The 16,413-nt window shown below is 35.9% G+C and overlaps 1 protein-coding gene across 1 annotated transcript; it reads left to right on the top strand.

Annotated features, from left to right (window-relative positions):
* The first annotated feature begins 5,180 nt into the window (after positions 1-5,180).
* On the top strand, positions 5,181-16,124 carry scinla (scinderin like a). Its single transcript, XM_067373516.1, has 17 exons — positions 5,181-5,369; positions 6,913-7,098; positions 7,278-7,432; positions 8,213-8,374; positions 8,478-8,627; positions 9,678-9,767; positions 9,883-10,015; positions 10,137-10,225; positions 10,307-10,522; positions 11,589-11,722; positions 11,846-11,936; positions 13,105-13,275; positions 13,372-13,546; positions 13,677-13,792; positions 13,885-13,962; positions 15,173-15,233; positions 15,453-16,124. Exons 2-17 carry the CDS (start codon positions 6,918-6,920, stop codon positions 15,611-15,613), a joined length of 2,163 nt encoding a protein of 720 aa, XP_067229617.1. The 5' UTR covers positions 5,181-5,369; positions 6,913-6,917; the 3' UTR covers positions 15,614-16,124.
* The last annotated feature ends 289 nt before the right edge of the window (positions 16,125-16,413 follow it).

The raw sequence follows: 16,413 nt of genomic DNA, 5'->3' as shown, positions 1-16,413 counted from the left end.
ACATACTTGAAACAGTTCATGTGACTACAGTGGTTCAACCTTAATATTATAAAGCGACTACAATACTTTTTGTGCTCCAAAAATAACAAAATAGCAACTTTATTTAACAATATCTAGTGATGGTTCACCGCTTCATGAAGCTTCGAAGCTTTACAAATCATTTGATTCGAATCAGTGGTTCAGAGAGCCAAAATCACATGATTTCAGTAAATGAGGCTTCGTTACGTCATAAGTGTTTTGAAACTTCAATAGTTCACGTGACTGGGGCCGTGTGATACACGCTCCGAACCACGGATTCAAAACAAATGTTTCAAAACAAAAGGTATTCTCGTCGCTTTATAATATTATAGTCACATGAACTGTTTTAAATATGTTTTTAGTAGCTTTATGGCCATTGAAAAAGGGAGTGTTGTTGGTGACGATGCAGGCCTCACTGAACCATCTGATTTTATCAAAAATATCTTAATTTGTGTTTTGAAGATGAACGAAGGTCTTACGGGTGTGGAACGACATGAGGGTGAGTAATTAAGTTTAATTTTTGGATGAACTAACCCTTTAATTTTATGAAGCGACAAGAATACTTTTTGTGTGCAAAAACAAAACAAAAATAACGACTTTATTCAACAATCTCTTCTCTTCGCTGTCATTATCCTTACGCAGGTGATGCAGTGAAGGCTTCTGTGTTAACATGGCTCTGTATTGGCCAAACCTGATCATGTGAGCAGCACGACACATGTGTGTGATGCTGACGAAGGAGCCGGCCAGTAATGAGTCAGCGTTCTGATGTAGAACCTGGAAGCACTGGACGTAAACAGCGTATGAGAATGACACAGAAGAGAAGAGATTGTTGAATAAAGTCATTATTTTTTTTGTTTTTGCGCACAAAAAGTATTCTCGTCTCTTCATAAAATTAAGGTTGAACCACTGCAGTCACATCAATGGTTTTAAAGATGTCTTTAGTACCTTTCTGGACCTTGAAAGTGTTTATTATATTGCTATGGATGAGTCATATACCTCTTGGATTTCATCAAAAATATCTTAATTTGTGTTCCGAAGAAAAACATAGGTCTTACGGGTGTGGATCATCATGAGGGTGATTCATTAGTGACAGAATTTTCATTTTTGGGTGAACTAACCCTTAAGTATATGAAGTTAAAATTATGTTCTTTTTAGTTTCATTGTGTTTTGGTTCTGTTTTCCCTGTTCCTGTTTCCTAGTGTGTGCTAGTTTGTTCCCTTAGTTACTGATTACATTCACCTATTGTTCATTTACTTTCCTCATTACCTCTCCTTGTGTATTTTAGCCCTTAGTTCTCCTCACTGTTTTGTCTTGTGTTAACGTGGCATGTTAAGTTAGTGTCTATCATTCCTGTTCCTGTATTCTTCTGAGTGTCAGTTAATTAATGTCTACATATTGAAATTTCTATCATTGTGTTTACTGACCAGCAAAATGTACAGTATCAACAAAATCCTGAATAAAAGTGTAACCAAATATTATTACAAAACACAAGAGTCTGTTATTCATTGATACAATGTGCTAAAAAGTGTACTAAACAATGTACTATAAAGTGCAGTTATACCTGTAGGTTTACTTTATGCAGCAAAAGCTCTGTTGACACCCACTATTGTAGTCATTGGAAACATTTGTTTGTGCCTGTGGTTAGAGGAAAGAGTTTGTATCATTGCAGTACCAGCTTCAAGAGACACTTTTTCAGCTTCCTTAGACAGGATGTTATAACGATAAGTTATAAAAACTGGTCTTGATACACATTCATCACTTCAAAGTTGTGGTTTTGTTTTGTAGTTCTGTATACTCTAGCTGTATCTCATCATTTAAATATTAAGAAATAAGGAATACAAAGTGCAAAGTACAACAGTTCTGTAAAGTTGGCTGCACTTTATTTTAAGCTGATGTTGTTGTAATTACACAAATAGGTACAGAGTAATATGTACTTATTATAGGGCTAAGTTTATGGTCTGGTTTAGGGTTAGTTACTTGTGATTATGCAAAATGTACTGTTATTACAGTAAAACATGTAACTGTCTCACCTTGCCTTTGTATTTAATAGTACTATTTTAAAACTTTGATAATCTTAACAAGGACTAAAGTAAATGAAAACCATTTTAATATTAATTGTGTGAAAAAAAACATAAATAATGACTATATATAATGAATAATGAATAATGAGTTGTTGTCACAGTCTCCTTTGGTTTGGACTTTGTTTCAGTTTGCACTGTTCCCCTGTTGAGTTTGTTGTCATGGTTATTAATATGATTCATCAATCAGTTCAGATGTGTGTCGTCTATGGTTAAGTTGTGTTGGATTGCTGTTCTCTGTTTGTGGATATACCTGTGAATTTATTAAAGACTGCCCTATTATCCTGATCTTTGTGTTCATATGCATTCACAACAACACAGTGGTGTAACAGTTGTGGTGTCATTTCTATTCTAATTATGTCACTAATGTCTTTTTTTTTAAAGTTAGTGTACTTTACCAAGGCTGTTTCAAGAGCATGCTTGATTAAATATCATATGATTAAATATTATATGTGTGAAGAAAATATGCAAAACCTGCAAAAAGTGTGAAAATAGAATTTAATTGTATATTTAGGACATTAGCTAGCTAGCTAGCTAATAAGTTAGCCTTAAAGGTGCCCTAGAATGTTTTCTCACAAGATGTAATATAAGTTTAAGGTGTCCCCTGAATGTGTCTGTGAAGTTTCAGCTCAAAATACCCCATAGATTTTTTTTTTATATATATATATTTTTAACTGCCTATTTTGGGGCATCATTAAACTCCCCTCACTCCCTGCCCCCGAGCTTGTGACTATAAAACAGTGCATAAACAAGTTCACACAGCTAATATAACCCTCAAATGGATCTTTACAAAATGTTCGTCATGCATGCTGCATGGATACTTTGGATCATGTGAGTATAGTATTTATTTGGATGTTTACATTTGATTCTGAATGAGTTTGAGGCTGTGCTCTGTGGCTAAAGCTAACATTACACACTGTTGGAGAGATTTATAAAAAAAAATGTGTTTGTGCATTATACAGACTGCAAATGTTTAAAAATGAAAATAGCGGCGGCTCCGTGAATATAGTAATAAACGATAGTAAACAAATGAGATTTACATAAGGACGAAACAATGGTGTTTGAGACTCACTATATGTCATTTTCATGTACTGAACTCTTGTTATTCAACTATGCCGAGGTAAATTCAATTTTCAATTCTATGGCACCTTTAACAAAACAAAGAAGCCATTTTAACTGAATATTTGAATCAAATATATATAACTTTCATTAGAGACAGTAGACTGTTAGTAGGGTTAGGTGTAAGGGTTAGCATTAGCTGCAAATTAAGCAGAATGTCTGTTGGGGGACCATAAAAATAAATTGTTAGCAGATATTAAGCAGACAGTCTACTAAAAGCCTACTCTAATGAGTTAGTTGACATACTTAGTTGCAAAGTTACTTAGTTACTAATGTCTATGTGCTACATTACTATATTTAGTAATGTCTATGTCTAACTATGTGACCATAATTTTGGCCCTGTGAACAAAAATCTGTTTTATGCATAATTGTGAGCACCATGTTTCTGCAATGGAAAACAGCCATAAACAGTTGAGGAAACACCACTACAAGACTAACTTTAGCACAGAGAGCCTGTGACTCTGACTCACTCTGACTCACTCACTCCACTCCAGATCTTGTCACTCCTCCTGTTATTCTCTCATTTTACAGTCCTCATGTCAGACTTTAATGTATTAAATCCATAGGCCTAGTTTCGAGCAAATCTTTAGGCAGATTTCACCTTGAGCTTTCTGAACCTCAAGAGATGCACCTATGATTTCTTTACCCTTCACTTTATGGAATGCCTGAGAAATCACTTGGTAGCTTCATAACCCAAAAGCATAGTCAGACAAAGCACAGGGCATTACATGGTGGATCTGACGAGAATATTAAATAGAAAGCTTGGGCGCTCAATGGTGTCTTGATGGAATATTTCAGATTCTCTAGTATATTACAGTAAATCTTAGAAGCTTTTTGTTGCAAAAGGTTTCTGCCAGCTCCTATGAGGTAGATTCACAAGTCTGCAGGTGTAGCAGAGCTCAGAGAAAGCCTTGAGATTGTAATGACAATGGAGAACCATGAGGGTTGGGTGGAGAAGTGTAGGAAAATACAAGAACAGGGTAGGGCGGCACATATAGTCAGAGAGCATTGTGGAGGGAATGACTGACATGGGGAAGAGTGAATTGTTAGCTGTACTGTGAATTTAATGTGCATGAAGCGCAAACAAATAGACATAACTGGAGCTATAATTACATGAAAGGTGTGGTCTTTCTTTCACTGAGGACAGAATGCCACCTCACTGGAAATATGTGTTGTGAGCTTAACCTAAATGTTGGAACAATTCAACTACCAACTGCAAAAATAATGTTGATGACACCTTTTTTTTGTCCTTTGCGTGCACTAAAATGCATTTTTACACAGTCTTTGAGACATTTACAATGCTGTTCCTCAAACTTGATGACATGAATCAAACATTTAAATGACATTATTACATTTCTTTTGCATTGTGCATTATGAATAATGCATTTGACATTGACATGGAATGCACAAGAAAGTAAATATTGAACTTTATTTATGCTTCTATGTGATGAACCATTTAAAGTGTGCAACAGCACGAAATACATCCCTTTATTTGTAAATAGGCTATTGTGTAGCTGAGCATCATGCAAATGGGAATGTTGAAATAGACTGAATACGAAATCATTTTTGGGAAGTTGACATGTCCTGCAGTGTGACGGTTTTTGCAAATTCTTTAATAGGCTATTCATTATTATTATAAATAATAAAAGAAATCAGTCATAGTACCTAAAAATGCACAATATACAATTATATATTCCCTTTCACATTCACATCACTTTTAACCTAAAATTAAAAATCAGGTGCATCAGGTGCGTACATTGTCGTTTTTAATTGCCTGTTGCACCATATAGTTTTATAATGTATTTAATTGGATCATAGGCTGTAATGTATGTTCCACTGTTCTGTGTCTATGTAAGAAAAAAAAGGCGTAATGCTGCGTTATGGTGTGATTTGGTTTGGGGGAGTGAGATGACTTCGTGCCATAAAGTTGCATAATGTGGGTTTAGAGACCAGCCTCAGGGGAAAGAGAAACAGAGAGTGTCATTGGCTGAGGACTCGCATCTGCCTCTCCCCTGAAAATACGGCAGATCATTTAAAGTCGGCTTGCATCTATTGAAACTTGTGAAACTGAATCTGGACTAAACCAGGAGCAGCTTCTCAAACCAGATCTGTCTTCATCGCCTTCTGTGCATTTCTTTGACCAGTATAGCTAAGGTAAGGAAACTGAACAACCATCACTTTTAGTTCCGTAGGCTACTTCACTGAGTCTCCGAAAGACAGCTGAGCTCAGAATGAACTATGTTAGAATTTCTCTGGGTCAGCACTTTATATATAGGCTATATAGGTAGCTATGTAACTTTCTGGAGTCTTTATGGGGTGTTTCACGGTAGCGGATTTTATTTCTTTGTTTGCATTTTATAGGCAACTACGCAGATCCAAGCTTAATGACGTAAAACCAAGCACAGGAAATAACAGTTTATTAATGTAGACGTGGAGTCTTGCAGACCGTTTTCATACTGCTGGCAACTCTTTATATATATTTCCTACAAACAAATATATAGTTGCCTTTATTTTTTGTACTTTTCAGACAACTGTATCATGCGCGGCACTTTTACAACATAACAGATAAACTTCAGGCTAAAAATAACATTTTGTTTGCTAAATGTGCATGTATACTTTCATTAGTTCTTATTTAATAAAAACAAAAACAAAACGACCTAATAGTTCTTATTTATTTATTTATTTATTTTTTTTTTTATTCAAAATCCCGGCTTGAACTTGGGGCGTGGGCGTGTCCATTCAAACACGGACATGAAGGCATTACAATAATTGTTAACCATACATTCCATTAAAAAGTTAGGCATATAACTCTTGTAAATTAAATTATTTAAATAAAAGAATAAACGTGGCTACGTTCTATTAGAACTGCAATAAATAAAAATATTCATGGGGTAAACACAAAAAAAGTCACAAATAAGTCAAATTATGTAATAATTTAGTCTACTTTTTATGAGTTTTAACAGTTTATCTAATTAAATTTAAAGTGAACTTTGAACTGAAAAAGTACAATAAATTTATGCAGGGTTTACATTTGCATCATGTGGCTTTGTTCAAATCCTCTCTTATAGTTTAAGGTAAATCATACTGTCAGATATCTCTTTTGATGCCATGAATCTGTAGCTGAAAGATCTCATGCAAAATGTATGCTTTGCATAAAGTCAAACTCAGATGGGTAAACTCAAAGGAAAGGGGCACGCATGTCTGCCCACGGCTGTAATCGTGAAGCATGACTCATTTGTTGACTGCCTCACCCTGAATACAACTTCAACTGAGTACATCCAGCCTACAGCTGATCAAATCTTCATTCATTTTTTCACGTGATTGAAAATATAAGCACATCATATTAAATAATGTAGTCCTCTGAGAATAAATGCGCCTGATGCTGCATGTGATGTTTTACCATGTGCATGCGCACATTTGCCTTATATTTAAATAAAAATGGTATTTTGAATGAAATGGATGTTTACAGTCACTTTCTTATAGAGTCTGTTTTGTTATAGAGTAGTAAACCTTAGACATTGGTCTGTCATTTTTGAAATGAGTAGTAAATAATAAGGACACTTGGTATTCCAGTTTTTTTTTTCTTTTTTTTTTCCCTCCCAGTAGTTACCAACTTCAGACCATTAGGTCTTAGAATTGTTTGGATTTTCCCCAAAAAAGTTTCATAGTTCAGCCCCAGCATTCTTGTATGTTCCAGGAATCATGGTTTTCCACAAGGAGTTCCAGAATGCAGGTAAAGAGCCTGGTCTGCAGATTTGGAGAATAGAGAAGATGGACCTGAAACCGGTCCCCAAACAGCTCCAAGGAAACTTCTTCACTGGAGATGCCTATGTTGTCCTTTACACCACTCCTGCTCCATCCTACAATGTCCACATGTGGTTGGGTGAGTAGAAGTAACTACATTTAATAATTTAATCCTTAATCCAAAAAAACAAAACCTGTGCCCTTTTAAGGACATGGCACATGTCTTTTCTTTCTTGTCAGGTAGGTTAGCAGATACAGAAACACACCTTGACGCTGTTTTTATTTAGGATTTTTTGTCTGTGTCTGTTTAAACTGCAGGTAATGAGTGCTCTCAGGATGAGGGTGGAGCTGCTGCCATCTTTGCTATGCAGCTGGACGATCATCTGGGTGGAGCACCAGTCCAGTACCGTGAGGTTCAGAACAACGAGTCCATCACCTTCCTTGGCTACTTTAAAACTGGAATTAAGTACAAGGTAATAATAACCCTTACAGATAGCTGATTGAAAAAAAAACCCCCAGATCTGTCATATTTGTTGCTAAACCTGACAAATTGGTCATTTTAGTAACGTGCTTAATTTTACATTCAGTGCTCCATTATAACCCATAATTGGTTAAAAATATGCTGTCAGAAAAATATAATTTAATCTCTGCTGGCATCACAATACTGTATGTTACATTTCAGTAATTTCTATAAAATAAAGCCTCTTTGAGTGAAAGTTAATTAAGAGCAAGGACCAAAAATTACAGAATTTGTCACTGAAATCCTATATTGATGGGCCACTATTGCAAAAAAAAAAAAAAAAAATAATAATAATAATAATAATGTAGATGCATCAACATTAATGTCTATGGTGGCTATAGTAGTTTATGAGAGTTATTATTACTGTCCAGGATTATTATTAATTTTTCTACAGATAACAAATTTGTTTATGTAAGAGGATCTCACAAACCACATTCAAATCAGTTTTTCCATTGCATATATCTGCCATATTGTGGCAGGTTTGACGTACTTTTTCTCTGAGATGGTTTTAATAATTTAGAATTAAGAATGGATCCAGCAGAAGATTTCATAGCGTATTGCTTTGATAAATATTCCTTTGCTCCCTTTTACAAATTTGACATTTTCCCTTTCAGATTAAGTGCATTTTACTTTTGGCTATAATGCCATCTCCAATTATTTTTCTGTGTATCAGGAGACTTTCTTTTTAATCGTAATGTGAGAGACTTAATAGATTTCTTTTTCCACTTCACAGCAAGGAGGTGTGGCCTCTGGGTTCCAGCATGTGGTGACCAATGACATGAACGTGAAGCGTCTGCTTCACATTAAAGGACGACGTGCCATTCGGGCCACTGAGGTCAATATGTCTTGGGCCAGCTTCAATCGTGGAGACTGCTTCATCATTGATCTTGGCAAGGTTAGAAATACATGGGGTGAAGTGATTAATCAATCTCTTTAGTGCTGTCCTTTTGAGAAATCCAAAATTCCCAATCCCACAACTCTTATTATGATTTTCCTAGGACATCTACCAATGGTGTGGGAGTGAATGCAACCGTTTTGAGAGGTTGAAAGCCTCCGAGGTGGCAATCGGCATTCGGGATAATGAGAGAAATGGGCGTGCCAGTCTGCAAATGGTTGAGGATGGTTCTGAGCCAGAGGCTGTCCTTAGTGTAAGTCTTATCTTCTTCTTCTACTTCAAAAAAACAAGTTTAAGCATGCAGTGTTTAAGAAGAATAAGCATGTCTTTGGATCTGCTGTGGCAGGAAGTGAAAACATGATTAATTGGGTCAGTAGTGGCATGCTTCAGAGTCTTTATTTGATGGAACTCAAATAAAACACGGTTTAGAGTGAGATCAGAAACAGCACTGACCTTCTTGATCAGTTTGTTCTGGCTTTTTGAATTGTAAACTAAGGATACTGGTGACTATGAACTGTTCTACTGCACACCTTGAAAGAGTTTATAATCTATTTTCTAAATGCATAACAATTCATCCATGCATATACTATATCTCATTTTTAAAACAATTTTGGATAATTAATTTTACGTGGAGGTATGTCACAATATGGAAGAATAGATCTGCAGCTGCTTGTGTTACATTGCAACTTTACACTCAATTTATGTCCAAATACTTGCCTTTACATCATCTGTAGCTTTCAAAGGACAAGTTTTGTCTGATTAAGCATCATTCAATTACAGCATCTACCAGCCTCAACTATCATCAGGAGTTCTGAGCAACTGTTGTTGAAATAAATGGAACTGCTAACAGATAATTTTCTCCAGTTATCATAGATCATCTTTGTAGCTACATAAAAAGGCTTCAGTAATACAAAAAAAGACATAGGCACAACAAAGAAAAAAAGACACTAGATAAATTACAACAGAAAGAATCTGTAAACATTCACAGGCACATTTATCTAATTTACTGTGTATTCAAATTCATGCATTCTCTGGGAATTGAACTCATTGTTAGCACCATGCTCTAGTGTTTAAGGTTCAGAAACACTAAAAGAAAGCTGGAATAAGTTTGTCACGGTAAATATTAGTAAACGGTACATTTTTAAGGGAACAAGTGTTGCAGTCGGCATAGAATGCCAGTTCATCTGTTTTTGATTTTGACTTTTTGCTTGAGGTTCTGCATAATAGTCTTTTTTGTATCCTGAGTTGACCGCTGCCATGGAGAAAACTGGTGGAAACTCTTATTGTGTTTGTTTATTTTTAGGCTCTTGGACCCAAGCCCAACATCCCAGCAGGAAGTCCTGACGATGAGACGACTGACAGAAGCAATCAGAAAAAGGGCTCACTCTACATGGTACCTTTATGTATTATGCACATACCAGAGTTACCACAAGCAATGTATTATGCAAACTGTGTAGTATTCATGGCATTTTATAAATCTATGCATTTGTGTGTTTTGTATGGGTTAGGTATCAGATGCTGCAGGCTCTATGAAGACAACACTGGTGGCCCAGAGCAGCCCTTTCAAACAGGAGATGCTTACTCCCACCGAGTGCTACATCCTGGACAATGGAGTGGACAGCAAGATCTTTCTTTGGAAAGGTACGGTCAAATTTTCTTCTGAAGTCCTTATATTACATATATATTAATTAAAGCTGCAAAGTGAAATATATACCTTAAATGGCTGCTTATTGCCAATTTCATTACCATTTTAACATCTCAGGACCACGTGCAAACACTGAAGAACGTAAGACAGCCATGAAGGTCGCAGAGCAGTTTATCAAAGAGAAGAACTACCCTAAAAACACACAGGTATCAAACTCTAGCCTGTTCATGGAAGTAGATTAAATAGAAGACAAATTCTAACTAGTCTATCTAACATTTTGTGATCAGATCCAGGTTATGCCAGCTGGAGGTGAGACCACACTGTTCAAACAGTTCTTCAGTAACTGGAAGGATAAGGATCAAACCACAGGTCCAGGCCAGGCCTACAGCATTGGCCGCATTGCCCGTGTTTCGCAGGTTCCCTTTGATGCCTCCAGTCTGCACTCCAACAAAACAATGGCTGCTCAGCACGGTATGGTGGATGACGGCTCTGGCAAGGTTCAGGTAAAAATATTAACGCTCATGACATCACCCCAACGACCATAAGGCTGTTCAGTCCTTAAACCCAGAGAATAATTAAGGCCTATTCACACCACGAACGCTAACTATTATGATAACGATAACTATATTAGCGTCTACACCAATGCACGATAACATTGTTTATTATAAGTATACACTGCAGTTGCATGTCATCTGCCACTTTTAAATACTTATACCCAGATCCGGCCCACATCTGGTCCGTGTGTAATCCACATGTACCAGATGTGGGCCGGATCTCGGCCACACTATGTCTGGGATAAGCTCTTCACAGTCAGGTGGATTCTGATTGGCTGTTTTTATTGTTTATCAGCTGGAAAACAATCGTTACGAAAGTGATTCCAACACTAATATTTCTTTGTGACATTATCGTTATAATTGTGATCTGGATTCTGCTATTCTTTTATATTTAGTACATTATTTTTGGTATGAATGGGCCTTTAGTGTTTTTGAGCCAGGAATTATCTCAGGAATTGCTAATGGGTTTTTAGAATTACGTTTTCAATTTAAAGGTGCTGTCACATTGCAAAAATTTTGTTGAAATTTTGTGGGCAAAAACGTTTATTGATCATTGTCAATAGTGTAGCAATGTATGAAGCACAACACGTACAGAAGTCACTTTCAAACCAAGCAACTTTCTGTTGGTGAACGCAACAAATTCACGTTGGGGAAATGTTTCGCTCAGATACCACAGATTTCTATTGAAATGACTCTATTTCCATTGTGAAAATCTTTGGTTAACATTGCTTGAAGAGACTTTAAAGTAATTTGTCCTACAACATGTCAAACCTAATTTTTGAATAACTAACAACTTGCTAAATAAATATTGATGAATAAGACTGTGGTTCTAAAACTTGTGTCAAGCTGTTAGCATAAATTGCTAATGCTACTATAACATGTATTTAAAGTTAACTACAAACTCTTAAATGAAGCACTATTCTATAGTTGCTTAAAATTCAAGATTACTGTTGATTTTATATTGTTAACTACAACACTGCACTTGTATGAAGTCCATTTCTCTGGGTCTCGCCAGGTATGGCGCGTCGAGGGTGGGGATAAAGTTCCTGTGGACCCTTCTAGCTATGGGCAGTTTTATGGTGGAGACTGTTACCTGATTCTCTACACCTATCGCCAAGGAAGCAGAGAGCAACACATTATCTACACCTGGTAAGTCAAGACAGTCACAGGATGATGTGCCGGAATGTTCTCTTTAACCACCTGATTAGCCAATATTTACACAATCAAGTCAATGTTTAATATTCTAATTAGATTTATTGGTTTTCTTTTCAGGCAAGGACTGAAGTGTACACAAGATGAGCTGGCTGCCTCAGCTTTCTTAACTGTCAAGCTGGATGATTCCATGGGTGGTTCCCCTGTACAGGTACTACCAAACACAGGCCAAATTTCTTGAGTCTGGTCATTATTCCATGTTTAAATATACGGCTGCTCAATTATTATAAAAATCATAATTGTCCAATATCATATTAATATAGCTGTCAAGTAATTGTAATTTTTTTAAATTTACCTTGTTGATTATAATGGGAGTTTTCTAGTTTGGTCATACTACTCACTTGTAGTATATATTTGGTATTATACTGTCAACTTTTCAATTGACCAGAGCAAAATAGTCTGATGCTTTTCACTTTGATTCTAAAATGTTTCTGTTTCTAGGCATACACAATATATCTGTACTGTGCTGTTATCATTTTTTTTTTTAAATAAGTCTCTCAACAATACAATTTGATCTAACAAACAGTAAAACGGTAATATTTAAAATATTAAATTGACATAAATTGTAATTATATAAGTGTTTTCTATTTTAATATATTAATTAATTTTTCTATTTTAAAATGTAATTTGTTCCTGTGATGGCATAGAGGAATTTTTAGCATCGTTACTCTTCAGTCTTCAGTGTCACGTGATCTTTCGGTAATCATTTTAATGCGGTGATTTGATGCTCAAGAAACATTTATTATTATCACTGTTGAAAACATTTATGCTGCTTAATATTTTTGAGAAAACCGTGAAAAATTTCAACTCATTTAGCTTTGTTCTAAAGAACAGCATTTATTTGAAATATAAATATTTTGTAACATTATGAAAGTCTTTACCATCACATTTGTTCAATTTAAAATGTCCTTGCTGAATAAAAGTATTCATTTTCTTTAAAAAAAAAATCTTATTGACCCCAAACTAGCAATGCATATTGGTTGAAATTAATTGTTTAATTTTTAATAATAATTAATTTTTAGATTAATTTGCCATCATCTAATGCTCACTTAAAGGTAAAGGTCTTTAAAAATAATTAACTAATAATATAAAAAGATTACTTACATTGGTCAAACTAAAAAAAAAAAAAAAAATGAAATGAAATGTTGCAATCAGATAATCATGGCAGATCTTATACATTTTACAATCTGAAATATTTTTCAGAGAAATTATGCGCATCTCTAGTTCCCATTTTTATAAAGGATTCTTTGTTTTTTGTTTTGTTTTTTTAAAAAAAGGAAATAACTTGATTTGCAATTCACTGTTATGTCGCCCTGCAGGTACGTGTCACTCAGGGCCAGGAACCGGCCCATTTGATGAGTCTGTTCAAGGGGAAACCCATGGTCATCCACCTGGGTGGGACTTCACGTAAAGGTGGTCAGAGTCGTCCTGGCAGCACACGCCTCTTCCACATCCGCCAGAGCTCCACCCGTGCAACACGTGCTGTGGAGGTCGGTGATGGTGAAAAACATATGTGGACACAGTCAGGAATGACCATCAGGCAATAATCTTCCTCTCTGATTCTTTCTATCTCTCTTGTCACCCAGGTGGAACCTTCTGCATCTAAACTGAACACTAATGATGTGTTTGTGCTGAAGTTTCCTGAAGGCCTGTTTCTGTGGAAAGGAGTGGCCGCTTCAGAGGAAGAAATGGCTGCTGCAAAATACGTCTGCAGCTTCCTTGGAGGCAGTGTTACGGAAATTTCAGAGGGCAAAGAGCCGGGTGGGTGTCTGCCTTTTATAAATGTTCAGACACTGTAATTTATACAGTTAAAAGGCATTCCTAACCTAATCACATTTCCTCCTACTTTGCACTGATGGGTCGGTTTTATCTGTCTCTTTGCTCCTTTTAGCTGCGTTTTGGTCTGCTTTGGGTGGAAAGAAGGACTATCAGACCTCCAAAAGTCTGCAGAAGAGTGTTAAACCTCCTCGTCTGTTTGGCTGCTCCAACAAGACTGGACGTCTAATTGTGAGTTAACATAGATTTAATTTGCAACTAGTTCAATTTTCTTTGTTAAATGGCTACATTCACTTTACTATACCTCTCCTTTTCCATTTCAGGCTGAGGAAGTTCCTGGAGATTTCACCCAGTCTGATTTGGCCACTGATGATGTCATGCTTCTGGATACTGGGGATCAGGTTAGCATTTGAAGTACTGATGACTTTAGTTTAAGTCAACATGAAACACATTAATTCTGTAATCTGATAAACTTCTGAGTGAAACAGGATTTCCAACCAGAAAAAAAAAAAAAAAACAGGATGAGAATAGAAGTTATACATAATCATATGATTGGTTCTTGGAAAGTGGGTGTTATAAACCAGAATGGAGCACAGAATAGTTCAGTAAAGATATTAATCAGGGTAGTGCCATATTTTAAAAACAGGAATGAAAACAAGGCTGTGAGGGATAAAAGTACAGTGCTTTCAGTGACTTGTACTGTTGTATACTAACATACATACAATGTCAACTGTCAACAGACAAAAACTCCATAAAGCATTTTTGAAAGTTGTGAAAATTACATATATATAGTGGAAAATTATTACAGTGGGTGCCATTGTAAAGACTGTAAATCTGTCTTTCACAGCCTTGTTTTCATCTGTGTTAAAGGAACACTCCACTTTTTTTTTAAATAGGCTCATTTTCCAACTCCCCTAGAGTTAAACATTTGAGTTTTACCATTTTCAAATCCATTCAGCCGATCTCCGGGACTGGCGGTACTACTTTTAGCATAGCTTAGCATAGTTCATTGAATCTGATTAGACTGTTAGCATCTAGCTCAAAAATGACCAAAGAACAGCAGGCACAATGATATTATGCAGCGTCTCTCACAAACGCCTCCATGGTTGCAAGGCATGCTTCCTGTGCAAGCAGGGGGTCACAGGCGCTGCGTAATATCATTGCGCCTGCTGCACTCATGATACGCCAGCAAAGTTCCTTGATTATTACGCCAGAATGAGAGTATAGTTCCTAGCCATATCAGCCTAGAAAGTCGCAACTTTTCATTTTCTGTCGATCTTAGTATACGATGTAACTACAGAAAAGTCAAGTTTTAAATAGGAAAAATATCAAAACTCTTTGGTCATTTTTGAGCAAGATACTAATGGTCTAATCAGATTCAATAAACTATGCTAAGCTATGCTAAAAGTGGTACCGCAAGACCCGGAGATCGGCTGAATGGATTCGAAAACGGTAAAAACTCAACTGTTTAACTCTAGGGGAGTTGGAAAATTAGCCTATTTTCAAAAAAAAGTGGAGTGTTCCTTTAAATTTAATATGGTGTCTAATGTGACTAAGATCTATTGCTGAACTATAAATGTAAGCTTCAATTTTTTAATCTTCTTCCCTTAGATTTTTATTTGGATTGGTAATGACGCCAACGAGGTAGAGAAGACTGGATCAGCTAACATAGGTAAGTCAAGATGCTGAATCACTGAACAACATAATATTCCAACATACCTATAAAAATTAGCATTATAATTTTAGGAAAACTTAGTTAAGGCACCAAATACCAAAATCTCAACTGGAACAGTGCATATGTACCAATAATGGAGGATTAGGTTTGATCTAGCATTTGCACTGAATGTAATACCTGATTGTTAAATGTCATAAAATGTTTCTTTGTCATCAGCTAAAGAATATGTGGACTCTGACCCCTCTGGTCGTCGTGGCACCCCAGTCATCACTATAAAGCAAGGCTTTGAGCCCCCAACCTTCACTGGCTGGTTCCAGGCTTGGGACTCAAAGATGTGGGACACAGACCCAATGGATCGCATCCGTGCTCGTTTCTAAAACACACAAACTGCTATATATTTTTGCATAGCTTCCAGAAAACTCACCTTGTGTCTTTAATGCAATGGTGGTCTGAAAGGGATGCGGAAGGAAAACAGTATGCAAAAATACTGCATGATAAGCCACTATGTACCGTATTTTGCTACTATTAACGACTTTTTGCCTTGTTGTTTCTGTGCCTTGACTTTGCCTTGTTATACCTTTAAACTCTTTTATATATCTTTTTTTTTTTGTATAATTCTGTATTCCAGTGATGTTTTCAACCACATGGTCATTATGATTTTTTTTTTTTTTTAATGGCTATTAAAAGGAATGAAAAAGGAAAATGTAGAATTTTATATGCAAGACAACTTTTATTTGCAATTGACAGACTTTTGGATTATTAAAAACTGTACAAGTGTATGGATAATGCATAAACATCACAAATATGCAAAATGAAATGTAATCTGAGAATATATTGTAGTTGCTAAAAGATTTTAATGTACCTCTACAATTACTCTGATTCCCAGTATATAATAAAAAAAACTTCAAAAAACTATGAGTTATGTGTTTGTAGATGTTGGCATTGTTTGAAGGGTCAATTATACAGTAGTGTTCAAAAGTTTGGGGTTATAGTAAGATTGTTGGTTGCGGCAAGGAAGAGTAGGATCTCAGATCTATACTCGGCAGTCCGTTTTTTTTTTTTTTTTTTTACAATTTACATTTTTTAATTTTAACAAACCAAAATAAACATGCAAAGAGAAAAACTGGAACGCAGGAGGATAACAACCAACTAAAAATAAATGAGACTGGACAAAGAA

Source organism: Chanodichthys erythropterus, chromosome 21 (assembly GCF_024489055.1).
Source record: "Chanodichthys erythropterus isolate Z2021 chromosome 21, ASM2448905v1, whole genome shotgun sequence".
Classification (NCBI taxonomy): domain Eukaryota; kingdom Metazoa; phylum Chordata; class Actinopteri; order Cypriniformes; family Xenocyprididae; genus Chanodichthys; species Chanodichthys erythropterus.
Note: the sequence above shows the minus strand (reverse complement) of the source record. Positions and strands in the feature narration are given on the sequence as shown.

Coding starts and splice junctions, on each gene's coding strand:
- scinla (XM_067373516.1), top strand. CDS start 6,918: ATGGTTTTCCACAAGGAGTTCCAGAATGCAGGTAAAGAGCCTGGTCTG. Junction 7,099..7,277: donor CAATGTCCACATGTGGTTGG/GTGAGTAGAAGT, acceptor TTTAAACTGCAG/GTAATGAGTGCTCTCAGGAT. Junction 9,768..9,882: donor AAAAGGGCTCACTCTACATG/GTACCTTTATGT, acceptor TGTATGGGTTAG/GTATCAGATGCTGCAGGCTC.